Here is a 12088-nt window from a genome sequence, read left to right as displayed (position 1 = left end):
AGGGCTGTCAAACGATTAATCACATTCAAAATAAAAGTTTGTTTTTACATAATACATGTGTGGTGTATAATTATTTTCTATATATAAATACACACACATGCATGTATATATTTAAGAAATATTTGCATGTATATACTGTGTATATATATTTATATAATATATAATTTATATTATATATAAATATTTTATATATAAATAACACATTTTCTTAAATATATATATGCATGTGTGTGTATTATATATAGAAAATAATTATACTCCGTACACAGACATAAATTATGTAAACACAAACTTTTATTTTGGATGCGATTAATCGCGATTAATCGTTTGACAGCCCTAATAATAATATTAATAATAATAAATATATAATAACAGCAGCATATGGTTGGGACATGACAGTGAGTAAATATGAACAATTACCATTATTAGTTGAACTACTCCATTAATTGTATTTGTGACTAAGACTGGTTAATAACAATTCGCACATTCCTATCCATCACTAAAACATAAGGAGGAGAAAAAACGATGGCTGATGGAAAGATGTTTTTGAATTGTGAACCAAGTGCCTAAAGATTAATACAGCTGCAAAAGCAATACTTGCAATGTTCTTTTTAGAATAGTGAGCAGTCAAATTTGATTAAAACCCCACACGGCTGAAAAAGTGCTTGCCTTTTTTGTTAAAAACGTTGATCTAATTTTCTGTGCCGGGTTTAATGTGATGCCAGAGCTGTTAACCTCAGGTGGTCCCATGCCCTGCTCTCAGAGGTGAATATATTGAGATGAAGCTTGGCTTTGGCAGGATCTGGGTAGAGGCCTCCACTGACAGATGCCAATCACACTGATGGTTCCGTTTGCCTTAGCCCTTTTCTGCCTGGAGTGTGCTCTGAGGCCAGCTGTCAATCAAAATCTCATACCGGTTCACCGCCTAAGCGTGGCCTAACTTTCACAAGCATGAAAACATGCAGAAGTTAACCAGCAGCACTCTCAGAGGCACGGGGAAATTTGCTCCTGTGCTACACTTTATGACTAGCAATTTCTTCTGGCAGATTTTCCCCCCCAATGTCAACACTGATACTCATGAGAAATCGTAAATAAAAGAAAAAAAGAAAAGAAAAGCCAACGCTTTACAAAGTAATGTTGCAGTACCATGGTTCAGTGATAGTCTCTGATTATTGTATTCTTACACCATGGTATTTAACTAAAACTGTAAGTGCACTTCAAAACTCAATGTAACAATACCATGGAAATATCATTATCGTCCTTTTTCTGTACAAGGACATATCATACCTGTTTTTCGACAGTGCCTCTAACTGCGTGTGAAGCACTTCTCCATCCTTGGCTCTCAAAATGGCTTCCAGGTTTTCCTCTAGAACCTTCCTGCTCTGCCTGACCTGCCTCAGGACCAGTCCTGCATCCTCAAACATGGATGTGGGCGGCCGGATGCTCTTCAGAATGCTGGGTCTGTTTAAAGGAGCATCCCTGACGGCAATCACATCAACCGGCTCTGGGGGCTGCGGGAGAGGAGGGAAGATTGAGAGATATTGGATGCATTTAAATGACTGTGTATCTGTGGAGGGGGAAAACAAACTGTCTTTGTAAGAGTGCCGCTCCAGAGAATAAATATGATAAATATGTTTAATGGAATGCTGCTATGAGCCATTACGGGTGAGCGCTGCTGTTGTTGTTTTCTCAGAAGCTTTTTCAGGACTCAACAATTAGGATTTGTTTTCTGCTGACAGACCAGTAGTTCAGATTTGTATTTGCTTTCTCTAAGTCTCAACTCAGAAGAGATCTTATTACTAATAAATAGTTGTCTTGTGATATACATTATTATTATTATTATATAGAATAATTATTAATATAAATAATTATATTAGCCAATATATTTTTTTAAAGATTTGTTTAAGGTTTTTAAAAGAAGTATCTTATGCTCACCAAGGCTGCATTTATTTGATAAAAAATAAACTGAAAAATTTTGAAATATTATTACAATTTAAAATCACATTTTAATACATTTTAAAATGTAATTTATTCCTGTGATGTCAAAGTTGAATTTTCAGCATCATTACTCCAGTCACATGATCTTTCAGAAATCATTCTAATATGATGATTTGCTGCTCATTTATTACTATTATTATTATTATTATTATTATCATCAATGCTGAAAACGGTTGTTCTCCTTAATATATTTGTGGAAACTGTGATACTTTTTTGATTAATATAAAGTTAAAAAGAACAGCATTTATTTGTTCATTATAAATGTGTTGACTGTCAATTTAATGCATTATAATTAAAATTAATTAATTAATAATAAAAAAAGAAAAACTTACTGGCCAAACTAGATTTTCCACTAAAACATTAAGTTACAACCTATTTTAACTGATGCTTCTATCACAAACCATTCTTGCAATTTCATCAAAACTCTGTCTATAATAGCCACAAGGATAATGCTACCTTTGTGATGGACAAAATCAGCATAATTTGCAATAAAATGTCTAATACACAACAGAAAACCATACGTTTGAGTTTTCAAAGAATAAACACACATATACATTAACAAATATATGTAAGCAATAGGTAAAGTGACAGTACCGCCAACTACCCCTGATTTTTCTCATGTTACTGTCGAGGAATGATTATCATTGCTCATCAAAACTGTATTGTATTAATGTCTCATACATATAAAAATATATCAACTCAATTGCATGTTTTGATCCCGAAAATGGTGTGAAAAGAGTTCACGGTCAAATACAGGCGACTGCTGCACGAGCCCCGTGTAAATCTCACAAATACGTGTCACGTTCCTTCTCGGCAAGCACGAAAGTGGGCAGCCGAGGGTCCTTGGCTGTCTCTCCCTCTCATCCTCTCCTGAATATAAATCTGTCGGAGAGCTCCATAAATCCATTACATGGGCCGGCAGATGCTGCTCTGGCAGGCTCGACTTGACGAGGGACTCTCTAACCTCAACCCTGTGCTCCTGTCAAACGTTCAACTACATCCAAGGCACTAGAATACTATTAATCAGGCGCTTCCATAGATTTTCTTACAGCAGTACTTTCTGTCCTCATAATATACTGGGTGATATTAAGCAAAAGGGACATATGGGGCACATTCTCAAGACGTTTACGAGATGAGCGGTCAATTATATGACAGAGTGAGTTTTGTTTGGTTAAATCATGCAGTGTGTAATTCACATAATTCAACATTTTGAACTCATACGAATTGGAATCGAAATCGGTGGATGCAATTATTGACTCGGGGCAAAAGAAAGAGAAACAATCCTAACTTAAATTTGCTGCGGCTGCGGCTGCGTTTGGGAGGGGTGCCGCGCATTTATTCTGAAGCCCAGGTGTAAACGAGTGATAACACTGATTTATCGAAGCGGTCTCTGAATAACAGCGGGGCTGAAATTGCAAGGATACAAAAGTACAATTGTGCCGTTCTGTTGTTGTGGATAGAAACTGCACAGAGGAGAAGGGCTCGTAAACCTGGAACTGCGGAGGATGGGGTTGCCATGGGAACCTACCATGGAGACGGGGGTTGTGGAAGGAGGCGGGGCCGTGGCGGAGGGGGCGAGATGGCTGCTCCTGCTGATCTGGGTCGACTTGGCATTCTGCACAGGAAACGCATCAGCAGTCTGGAAGGACATGGATCGAGATGGAGAGACTTAGTAGCAAACTACAAAAATTAAGTTTGGACTACACATATAAGCAGCAGACACTGAACAATTAAATGCTACGGTTTAGGACCTGAGGCAAATTGTGATACCTATATAACACTTTTTTTTTCTTTTTCTTTTTTTCACAAAAATTATAGGATATTGCTGGCAGGCACATAACAGAGTGCAATGTGAGTGGCATTCCATTAAAACAGGCCAGACGGTGAGACTTGTGACTTGGCTGCCTCATTTTGAGAGAGAGAGAAAGAGAGAGAGAGACAGCGCCTCTCTGACAGCGGCCAAAGAGCATTCAAATCCTGCATCCTCAATTATATGCTAATGTGTCATTTGCTGTATGTTACATTATTCTGGGCTGATGGAATTTTTCAGCCGCAAAAGACGTGCCTGGAAACTCAATGGCTTATTGGGAGAGCGAGGGTGACAGTAATGGATGGAAACAGGCAGTGGCACATTTGGTAAGAACGAAGAGGCGCTGTAATTTATTAGTGTGGGTGGCAAAGGGAAGAAACAATTGAAAAAATTGGTGTCTGGTCAGTGAGCCACGAATGTCTCGGATCCGTGTCTCGGCTTGATTTCATCAGTGGTCCCTCTACAATTAGATTAACTCGATCCGGAGCTCAACACTTGGACTGTCATTGGGCCTCTTTAAATGACCAGAAACCTGCTGATCAATGGCAAGATTTGGACAGGGCGTATGCTTGTGTATTTATTGTCCAGTAGACAGTAGAAATTTGTCCACTGGTAGAGATTTTGCTATACCATTTATAGCAGTAGATAGTCTATATTTATAAATATATCAGTGGAACTTAGAGACAAAAAATTTTATTTTTATTTTTTATTTATTAATGTGAAGGGATGGTTGGTTGGTTGGATGGATGGATGGATGGAAAAACCAACCAAAAATCATTCAGACACCAGATATATTTTTTTGTATTTTTTTCACTAGTGGGTGCAGGACACTATCGTTCATTTATGTAAGTGAGGATAGCTAAATAAAGTAAACTGTGACATATTATACACACAAATTCTTCATAGAGTGAACTACCAGTAAAATACTGCTAATGCTAATGCGACCTTCTTACAACACAGACTGAACAAAATTAAGCATTGCTTGGTAATTGGTTGAGCTAAATTGGTATTATCTAATTGTGTACTTAAATTTAACAGCTGACAGATATTCAACCTAATTCATTTGTGAGACAGTCTAACAGAAGGAGGGGCAAAACCAGTGAAATATCAATAATCATATTTGATAAGTCTGAGTTCTTCTTGTCATATTTTATTACCATTTTCTCAACAATAGCGAATAAACTGTAATAATGTGAGAAATGTTGAAGGTGTCTGAATAAATTTTGGTCTGACTGTAGATAGATAGACAGACAGATAGACAGACAGACAGACAGACAGACAGACAGACAGACAGACAGACAGACAGACAGACAGACGGAAAGATGAGGCTATTTTGTCTGCATGCTACAAAATCCACATGAGTCATGACAAAGCCAATTTTTTGCCATTGAGCTGTTTGAGAATACCGACAAATTAGTAGAAGACAGCAATTTCAAGTTTTAATTGGTTTGGCCAAGACTGATAATGCCACTGCAGAGATCCATTCTAGTAACTAAACCAAAAGCAGGATTATCAGAGTGTGAAAGTTAGCATAGATTTCTGAAGCTCTCACCTGCAGTAGACTCCTCATCTCATTTTTAATCTGCCCCAGATCCTGCAGCATCTGATTGGCTCTTTGCACGGCCGAGCTGGACGACGCCACATGCGTATGTTCTCCTTGGTTCTCCTGTTCGTTCTGTGGATTCATGAAAGCTGGTTCTTCTGGTTGTGCACTTCTAGTAAGAGCAGCAGATGCTTTAGGTGGCGTCTGGCTCGTCCTGAGAAAAATAAAATGCACCGAGGTGTCAAATTTCTTACATCAGGTGCAATCATGCAAGAAGCCAAATTATGTGCCCTTTTTAGTATGCTATCCTTGATCAAACTAGCAATGCTTTAAATCAAAATTTCAATTTGCTTGTCCGATGTTAAAGCTGATAATACAATTAAATTAAATTTCAATTTCAATTTGAGAACTGACACAAGGTACGAAGCGAACACTTGGACACCAGGCGATGGCGATCTCATGGATATCTCAAAATTCCAAATTTTTCAAACTATTAGTATTATTCAATGTACTGCACTGTGAATAACCATAAGGAGTTCAGCTGAAGGACACTGAGGTCATCCACCAGTGATGTTCACCTTATTCATTAGAGGATGAGCGCGCACCCTGAAACACTGCTGGAGGACGTCCGCTAATCCGCCCTATGCTCGCACTTCCCGCAGTCTGTCTGAACAGCTCAGCGTTTACACCACATTTCACACGAGCAGTATAAGGCGTAAAACCCGAATCACCTCAGATTGAAGCTGAAATATGTATTTATACTGGCACATCTGCGCGCTGTAATGAAGGGGCCTGAGGGCCCTCAGCTGAAGGGGTTCATCGGGTTCCAGCCAAGGGCTTTTAGTCTGGACTGTGTTCACAGTCTTAGGTTGCCAGTCAATCTAACGTTACAGCGAAGGCCATTTCTCCAACACTACAGTGCTTGTCTAATGTTGAGGCTATTAATCACCTGGAGACGGGTTCAGTTTGCCAAGATCATGCTAACCAATTTGAAATAATACAAGACACTTTTCAGGCAGATCACACCTACTTTCCTTGACATACTGGAAGCAAAAGAGGTATGCATTTAAACAGGATGTTAAAGTCTGGTGAAGGTTTGCAAATCTTGTGGGGTGAATTTCACCAAAGCATGCCAGTCACATTTCACCTCCGAATGTATGTATTTTATGTAAAACAACGCTTATATTTATGTCCAGAATTTTTGCATTGTGACATTATTTTTAGATAATTAAGTGCATGTTCTCCCAAATTCTCTATACAACAACATTGAATAATTTTTTTTATTAATACAGTATTTAAATTATATATATATATATATATATATATATATATATATATATATATATATATATATATATATATATATATATATATATACAGTACCAGTCAAAAGTTTGGAAACGTTACTATTTTTAATGTTTTTGAAAGAAGTCTCTTATGCTCATCAAGCCTGCAGTAAAAAACAAACAAAAAAAAATATTATGAAATATTATTACAATTTAAAATAATGGTTCTCTTTTTTAATATACTTTAAAATGTAATTTATTTTTGTGATGCAAAGCTGAATTTTCATCAGCAAGTACTCCAGTCTTTGGTGTCTTATGATCCTTCAGAAATCATTCTAATATGCTGATTTATGATCAATGTTGAAAACAGTTGTGCTGCTTAATATTTTTTTATAACCTGAGATACTTTTTTCAGGATTATTTGATGAATAAAAAGTTAAAAAGAACTGTATTTATTTAGAATAGAAATCTTTTGTAACAATATACACTACCGTTCAAAAGTTTGGGAACAATAACTATTTTTTTTTAAAGAAATTAGTACTTTAATTCAACAAGGATGCGTTAAATTGATAAAAGGTGATGGTAACGATTTATATTGTTAGAAATGTTTTTATTTTGAATAAATGCTGTTTTTATGAATAAATGCTGTTAACGTTTTACTCATCAATGAATCCTGAAAAAAGTATTCCAAAAAAATATATTAAACAGCACAACTGTTTCCATCATTGATAATAACTGAGTATCAAATCATCATATTAGAATGATTTCTGAAGGATCATAAGACACCAAAGACTGGAGTACTTGCTGATGAAAATTCAGCTTTGAATCACAAAAATAAATTACATTTTAAAATATATTAAAAAAGAGAACCATTATTTTAAATTGTAATAATATTTCATAATATTACTGTTTTTTTTTTTTTTAACTGCAGGCTTGATGAGCATAAGAGACTTCTTTAAAAAAAATTAAAAATAGTAATGTTTCCAAACTTTTGACTGGTACTGTATATATATATATATATATTATATATATATATATATATATATATATATATATATACACACACACATACATATATGGCACTCATTGCACACCATGTGCCCTAAGAATATAAATTCATTATTTTAATTTATGGGTGACGTCACCTAGACATGTCCTTCAAAATTGTTAAGATTCAGGCCATGAAATTCTTCCCATCTGAAAAGGCAGGATCAGTGTTGGTCTGAGAGATAAATGTCGTCATGTGGGTTAATATGGGTTTCGTGTTTCTCTGATTGCTTTTTCCCACAGGTTGGCTCTTATCTCCTTGGACAGGCTTTTTTCTCTTTTTCGTTTTTTTAAGGATCCGTGTTCTCTTTTAAAGTCCCGGAGAGAATGGAAACCTGTCATGTGAGAATGCACACCGAGGAAAATAAAGTGCTGAGCTTGATTACTTTATTTAGAGAGAGAAGCTGGTGGCACAACAAAGAGGAGAAGAAAATTCAAACAAAGAGGAGACGACATAGAAATACAAAGCGTGATAAAAATGAAAAGGGACGAGCAGGAAACTGGAACAAGCAAGAAAATGAAATGAGATACAGAGAGACAAAGAGATAGCGAGGGAGGGACAGAAACTGCTTCCCAGAGCTGCCTTCAAAACAAAGGTCAGAGCTGAAAAACAGACAGTGTCCAGTCTCAAGGGCCGGACACATGGTGTGCAAAGAGTGCCGTCCAACGCCAGCCTTTTCATACCATATTTCTGAGGCTTGCGGTACGAAACGGTTAATAAGCATCTACACACTTGCTTTCATCAACACTCCGACGCACACAGTAACGTGTCTATTTACTCCACTTCACACACAGAGAGCCATTCATTCTGCCTGTGCACAAAGAACAGAAGGCAGAAGAATCTCAGGCAATTATGCATCGCAGGCACTGAGAGCGTGTTGGAGAAAACTGTGCAGGAAAGCAAGTTTAATCTTGCCATGTGCAATATATACAGGACCCTGAGATGCTATCGACTTTTATTAATGGAATAATTTCCTTTATTCATAGATTTAAAGAGAATAAGAAGCATTTGTGGTGCTTTTAACGACAGAAAATAAATAGCAGGAAATAATGTAGGGAGGTACATTATGTGTGCCATTATGAAAACATAATCAATAGGTGACACCAGTCATATCGTCGGGCGTAATAGTTACACATTTCGAATATTTCTCAACTTGAACATCGACTTTCTGTCAGCTGCAAGAGGAAGAGCGTTTTATCAACGTGCGCCACATTTTCGGTTTATCGTCTAGATAGACATCACCCAAGGTTTAACTTGATGAAACACCAAACCTCAAGCTTGGAGATTCACTCTTTCTGTGGACTTCTTTATCCAAAAGAACAAAGAACGAAAAAGAAGATGTGTTTTCCCCATCTGTCCAATCAGTATTTGAAATGATCCAATAGAATTTGACTGGATTACTAAGGCAAGAATTAATGTTACTGTTGCTCATACATAGATTTGAACAAACCTGTAGTCTTAAGTGCAAGACTTAAATGATATGATCCCTAAAACCGCGCGGCTTGTTCAGGAGAGCGATACGACTTCAGATTTTCACTTGTTAAAAGATTTTTACCTGATAAAACAGAACAGCAAAGGTGGCGCTTGTGAAGTGGCATTTAGCTGTCTTTCCGATGCCTTTACACAATCTATATAGATTTAATGTTGCTCAGAAGTGGCATAAATACATTTACACAGCGATTAGAACTGTATTCTTTGAAAATAGTGATTGAGGAGGGTTGGAGCTCTGGCTTTTATATATTAAAGGTGCATTACGACTTTACACCGAATTCTGAGAAGACACAGAGCATTTTTAACATAGCAGTGTTAAAATGTATTGAATGAGGGACCAGAGCCATATCTAATGACTAGAATATCATAGACACTTGTGCTAGTAAGCAAAAACCTAGCAACTGCCGATAATACCCTAGCAACCACACAGCAATGCACTGGAAAATATCCACAACACCTAGCATTGTGGTTGCGAGTTATAGATGGGCGACACTTACGGAAAAATAATAATAAAATCTAAACACGAGCTTTGTCATATTCTGTGATTTTGCCTTCAGCATCGCGCTGTGTGAAATACAGACTGAATGTCAAAACATCCCACCGCTGTATGCCCTGATGATAGGGTAAGGGTAAAGGCGATTGCGGTGAAGTACAGGAGCCGACATTCACGTCGTTTCCACACACATTCAGGATAATGTTTTTATCTGGCATGCGTATGTTGCTGTGTTTAGTAATTCTGAATGGATCCGTGTACTGTAGTAAATGCAGTCAAGTCAAGGCATTTGGTTCAGGGTTTTTTGGCATCTCGATGTGGTCCTGTTCGGTATTGCAACTTCACTTGTCCAAAATGTAAACGAGCTCTTTGCTGTTGCACTGTAAACATACTAAACACTTTGAATTCTGAAAAGTTGTTTTGCTGTAAACACATTTTTTTTCATGTATTGTGTACTTTGGTGTGCATACATTATGAATTATATGGACTCATTATATCATTTGGTTATTATGTGTCCTTTTTTGGGAAGGCATCTAAATTTACCTTGAAAAAATCTTGCAGAAAATACAGTTTTGTGAGAATCACCCTTCAATCTGATGGTTTACTTTGCTGGATATAGCAAATGATGACAAAATGAACACGTTAAACAAGATAAATGGCGTGTGCTTAATTAAACGATAAAGGTGCGATTTAAAATTGTAATTATTGACAGCCCTAATAAACAAGTAAAAATAAATGATTCATTATTAATTATTACAAATCAAATGCAATAATTAATTTTAAAATAAGAAAATAGAAATAAACATAAAATTGAAGTTTAAGAAAAATAAATGTAAAAATAAAAAGCACTAAAATCAAAAACACAGAGAAAAATAAGTGAGGAAAAGTGTAGCAGAGCCAGACAAACCAGATGTGAAACAACCAAGCCAGGTCAGTCTCTAGCAGTCTGTGAAATGTACAATGCAATAAAAACAAAACTTGATTTCAACCTGCATTCATCCTGAATTACTGACAGTGGACGCTTCCAAACATCACAAGTCTAGTAAATTGTCCTTAAATGATGGATATGATCCAGACGAAACATCCGAAATCTCTCAAGGTTAACCGTCTGATGTTGGAAAGCCTGTGTTAACTCGAGACAGTGTTGTGTTTGATCCACTGCTTGGCAACAGACGCACAACAGGCAGATGCATTAGACATCCGTCTCATCAGAGCAGCCTTTCTGTCCCCAGGTTTCATTTACTGACAGGAAGCCAGGGAAGGAAACAGGTGCTTTTTTTGTGCCTTTTAGGAGCTTTGCAATAAATAAACATGAAGGCGAGAGCAGTGCTGCATGGGGCGGCAGTTGTCCTGATGTATTCCACACAGCACACTTCCCTCAATCAGCCTTAAGATGCCACAAAAGGAGCTAATCCATTTGAAGAGGAAGATGTCGGGCTTTTTGATCTCGCTCAAATTGATTAGGGTGTAGATACGGAAAGGCAGGGAAGGAGAACGCCCTGCTAGAGGTCACGCGATGCTAATGTCTCCTTCAACGAACAGCGCGGATATTTCTGAGCTACAAACTGTGGCGTTTAATGAGTGCACGTGTTTATGTCGAGGATTCATTCTAAAAATGTGCACGGATGTCCTTTTGATGCACTGCCAGATGGAATATGGATTTCTTTTTCTCCTGTCATAGTCATTTGAGGGTTGTTTGTGTGCCATTATGAAAACATAATCAATAGGTGACACCTGTCATATCGTCGGGCGTAATAGTTACACATTTCGAATATTTCTCAACTTGAATATCGACTTTCTGTCAGCTGCAAGAGGAAAAGTGCATTTTATCAACGTGTGCCACATTTTCGGTTTATCATCTGGATAAACATCACCCAAGGTTTAACTTGATGAAACACCAAACCTCAAGCTTGGAGATTCACTCTTTCTGTGGACTTCATTACCCAAAAGAACAAAGAACGAAAAGGAAGATGTGTTTTCCCCATCTGTCCAATCGGAGCACTCTGTATCTGGCTTCATTTGTCTGTCACAGCAGATCTGGAGCAGGAACGAAAAGGGAAAAACCTCTTTCTGAATAGGTGAAAGGAGATGGGAAAGCAGAGGGTGGAGGAAGGGCGAGGTTTCCCACTGATCTCACCTCAATTACTCAGGAAAAGGCAACAGTGGGATGCAGTAATGTGGAGGGAGGAAACAGTGTGAGCTTCAAACGTGTGGTCTGGTGAAGAGATATCATTTGTGTGAGGAAGAGTGAAATGTCAGGGGCATTTGGGTTATTCACTGTGCCGAGGTGCACCTCATGCAGAGCGAGGGAGACCTGGGTAACAAAAAACCAGCAGGGTTTCTGACTGCTGACTATATTTGTAAAGGTGACCGCGCACTGTTTCAATGACAGACATAATCGTTATTTAACAAAATAGCC

At 37.5% G+C, this 12088-nt stretch overlaps 1 protein-coding gene across 5 annotated transcripts in view; it reads right to left on the bottom strand.

Moving 5' to 3' along the window:
• The window catches only part of kiaa0586 (KIAA0586 ortholog), a gene marked incomplete at its 5' end in the record, with an annotated part of 125627 nt that overhangs the window by 75358 nt on the left and 38181 nt on the right, over nt 1-12088 (bottom strand). For all 5 annotated transcript variants that reach the window (XM_081393842.1, XM_081393840.1, XM_081393838.1 and 2 more), the window contains 3 exons: nt 1288-1511; nt 3527-3637; nt 5361-5565. In XM_081393842.1, coding sequence (XP_081249968.1) covers nt 1288-1511; nt 3527-3637; nt 5361-5565 — 540 coding nt within the window. The remainder of the gene's footprint in view (nt 1-1287; nt 1512-3526; nt 3638-5360; nt 5566-12088) is intronic.

The sequence above is a fragment of the Scardinius erythrophthalmus genome (genome assembly GCF_964197995.2).
Source record: "Scardinius erythrophthalmus genome assembly, chromosome: 19".
In the NCBI taxonomy this organism is placed as follows: Eukaryota; Metazoa; Chordata; class Actinopteri; order Cypriniformes; family Leuciscidae; genus Scardinius; species Scardinius erythrophthalmus.
The sequence above is the reverse complement of the archived record's forward strand: the minus strand, read 5'-3'. Positions and strand labels throughout refer to the sequence as shown.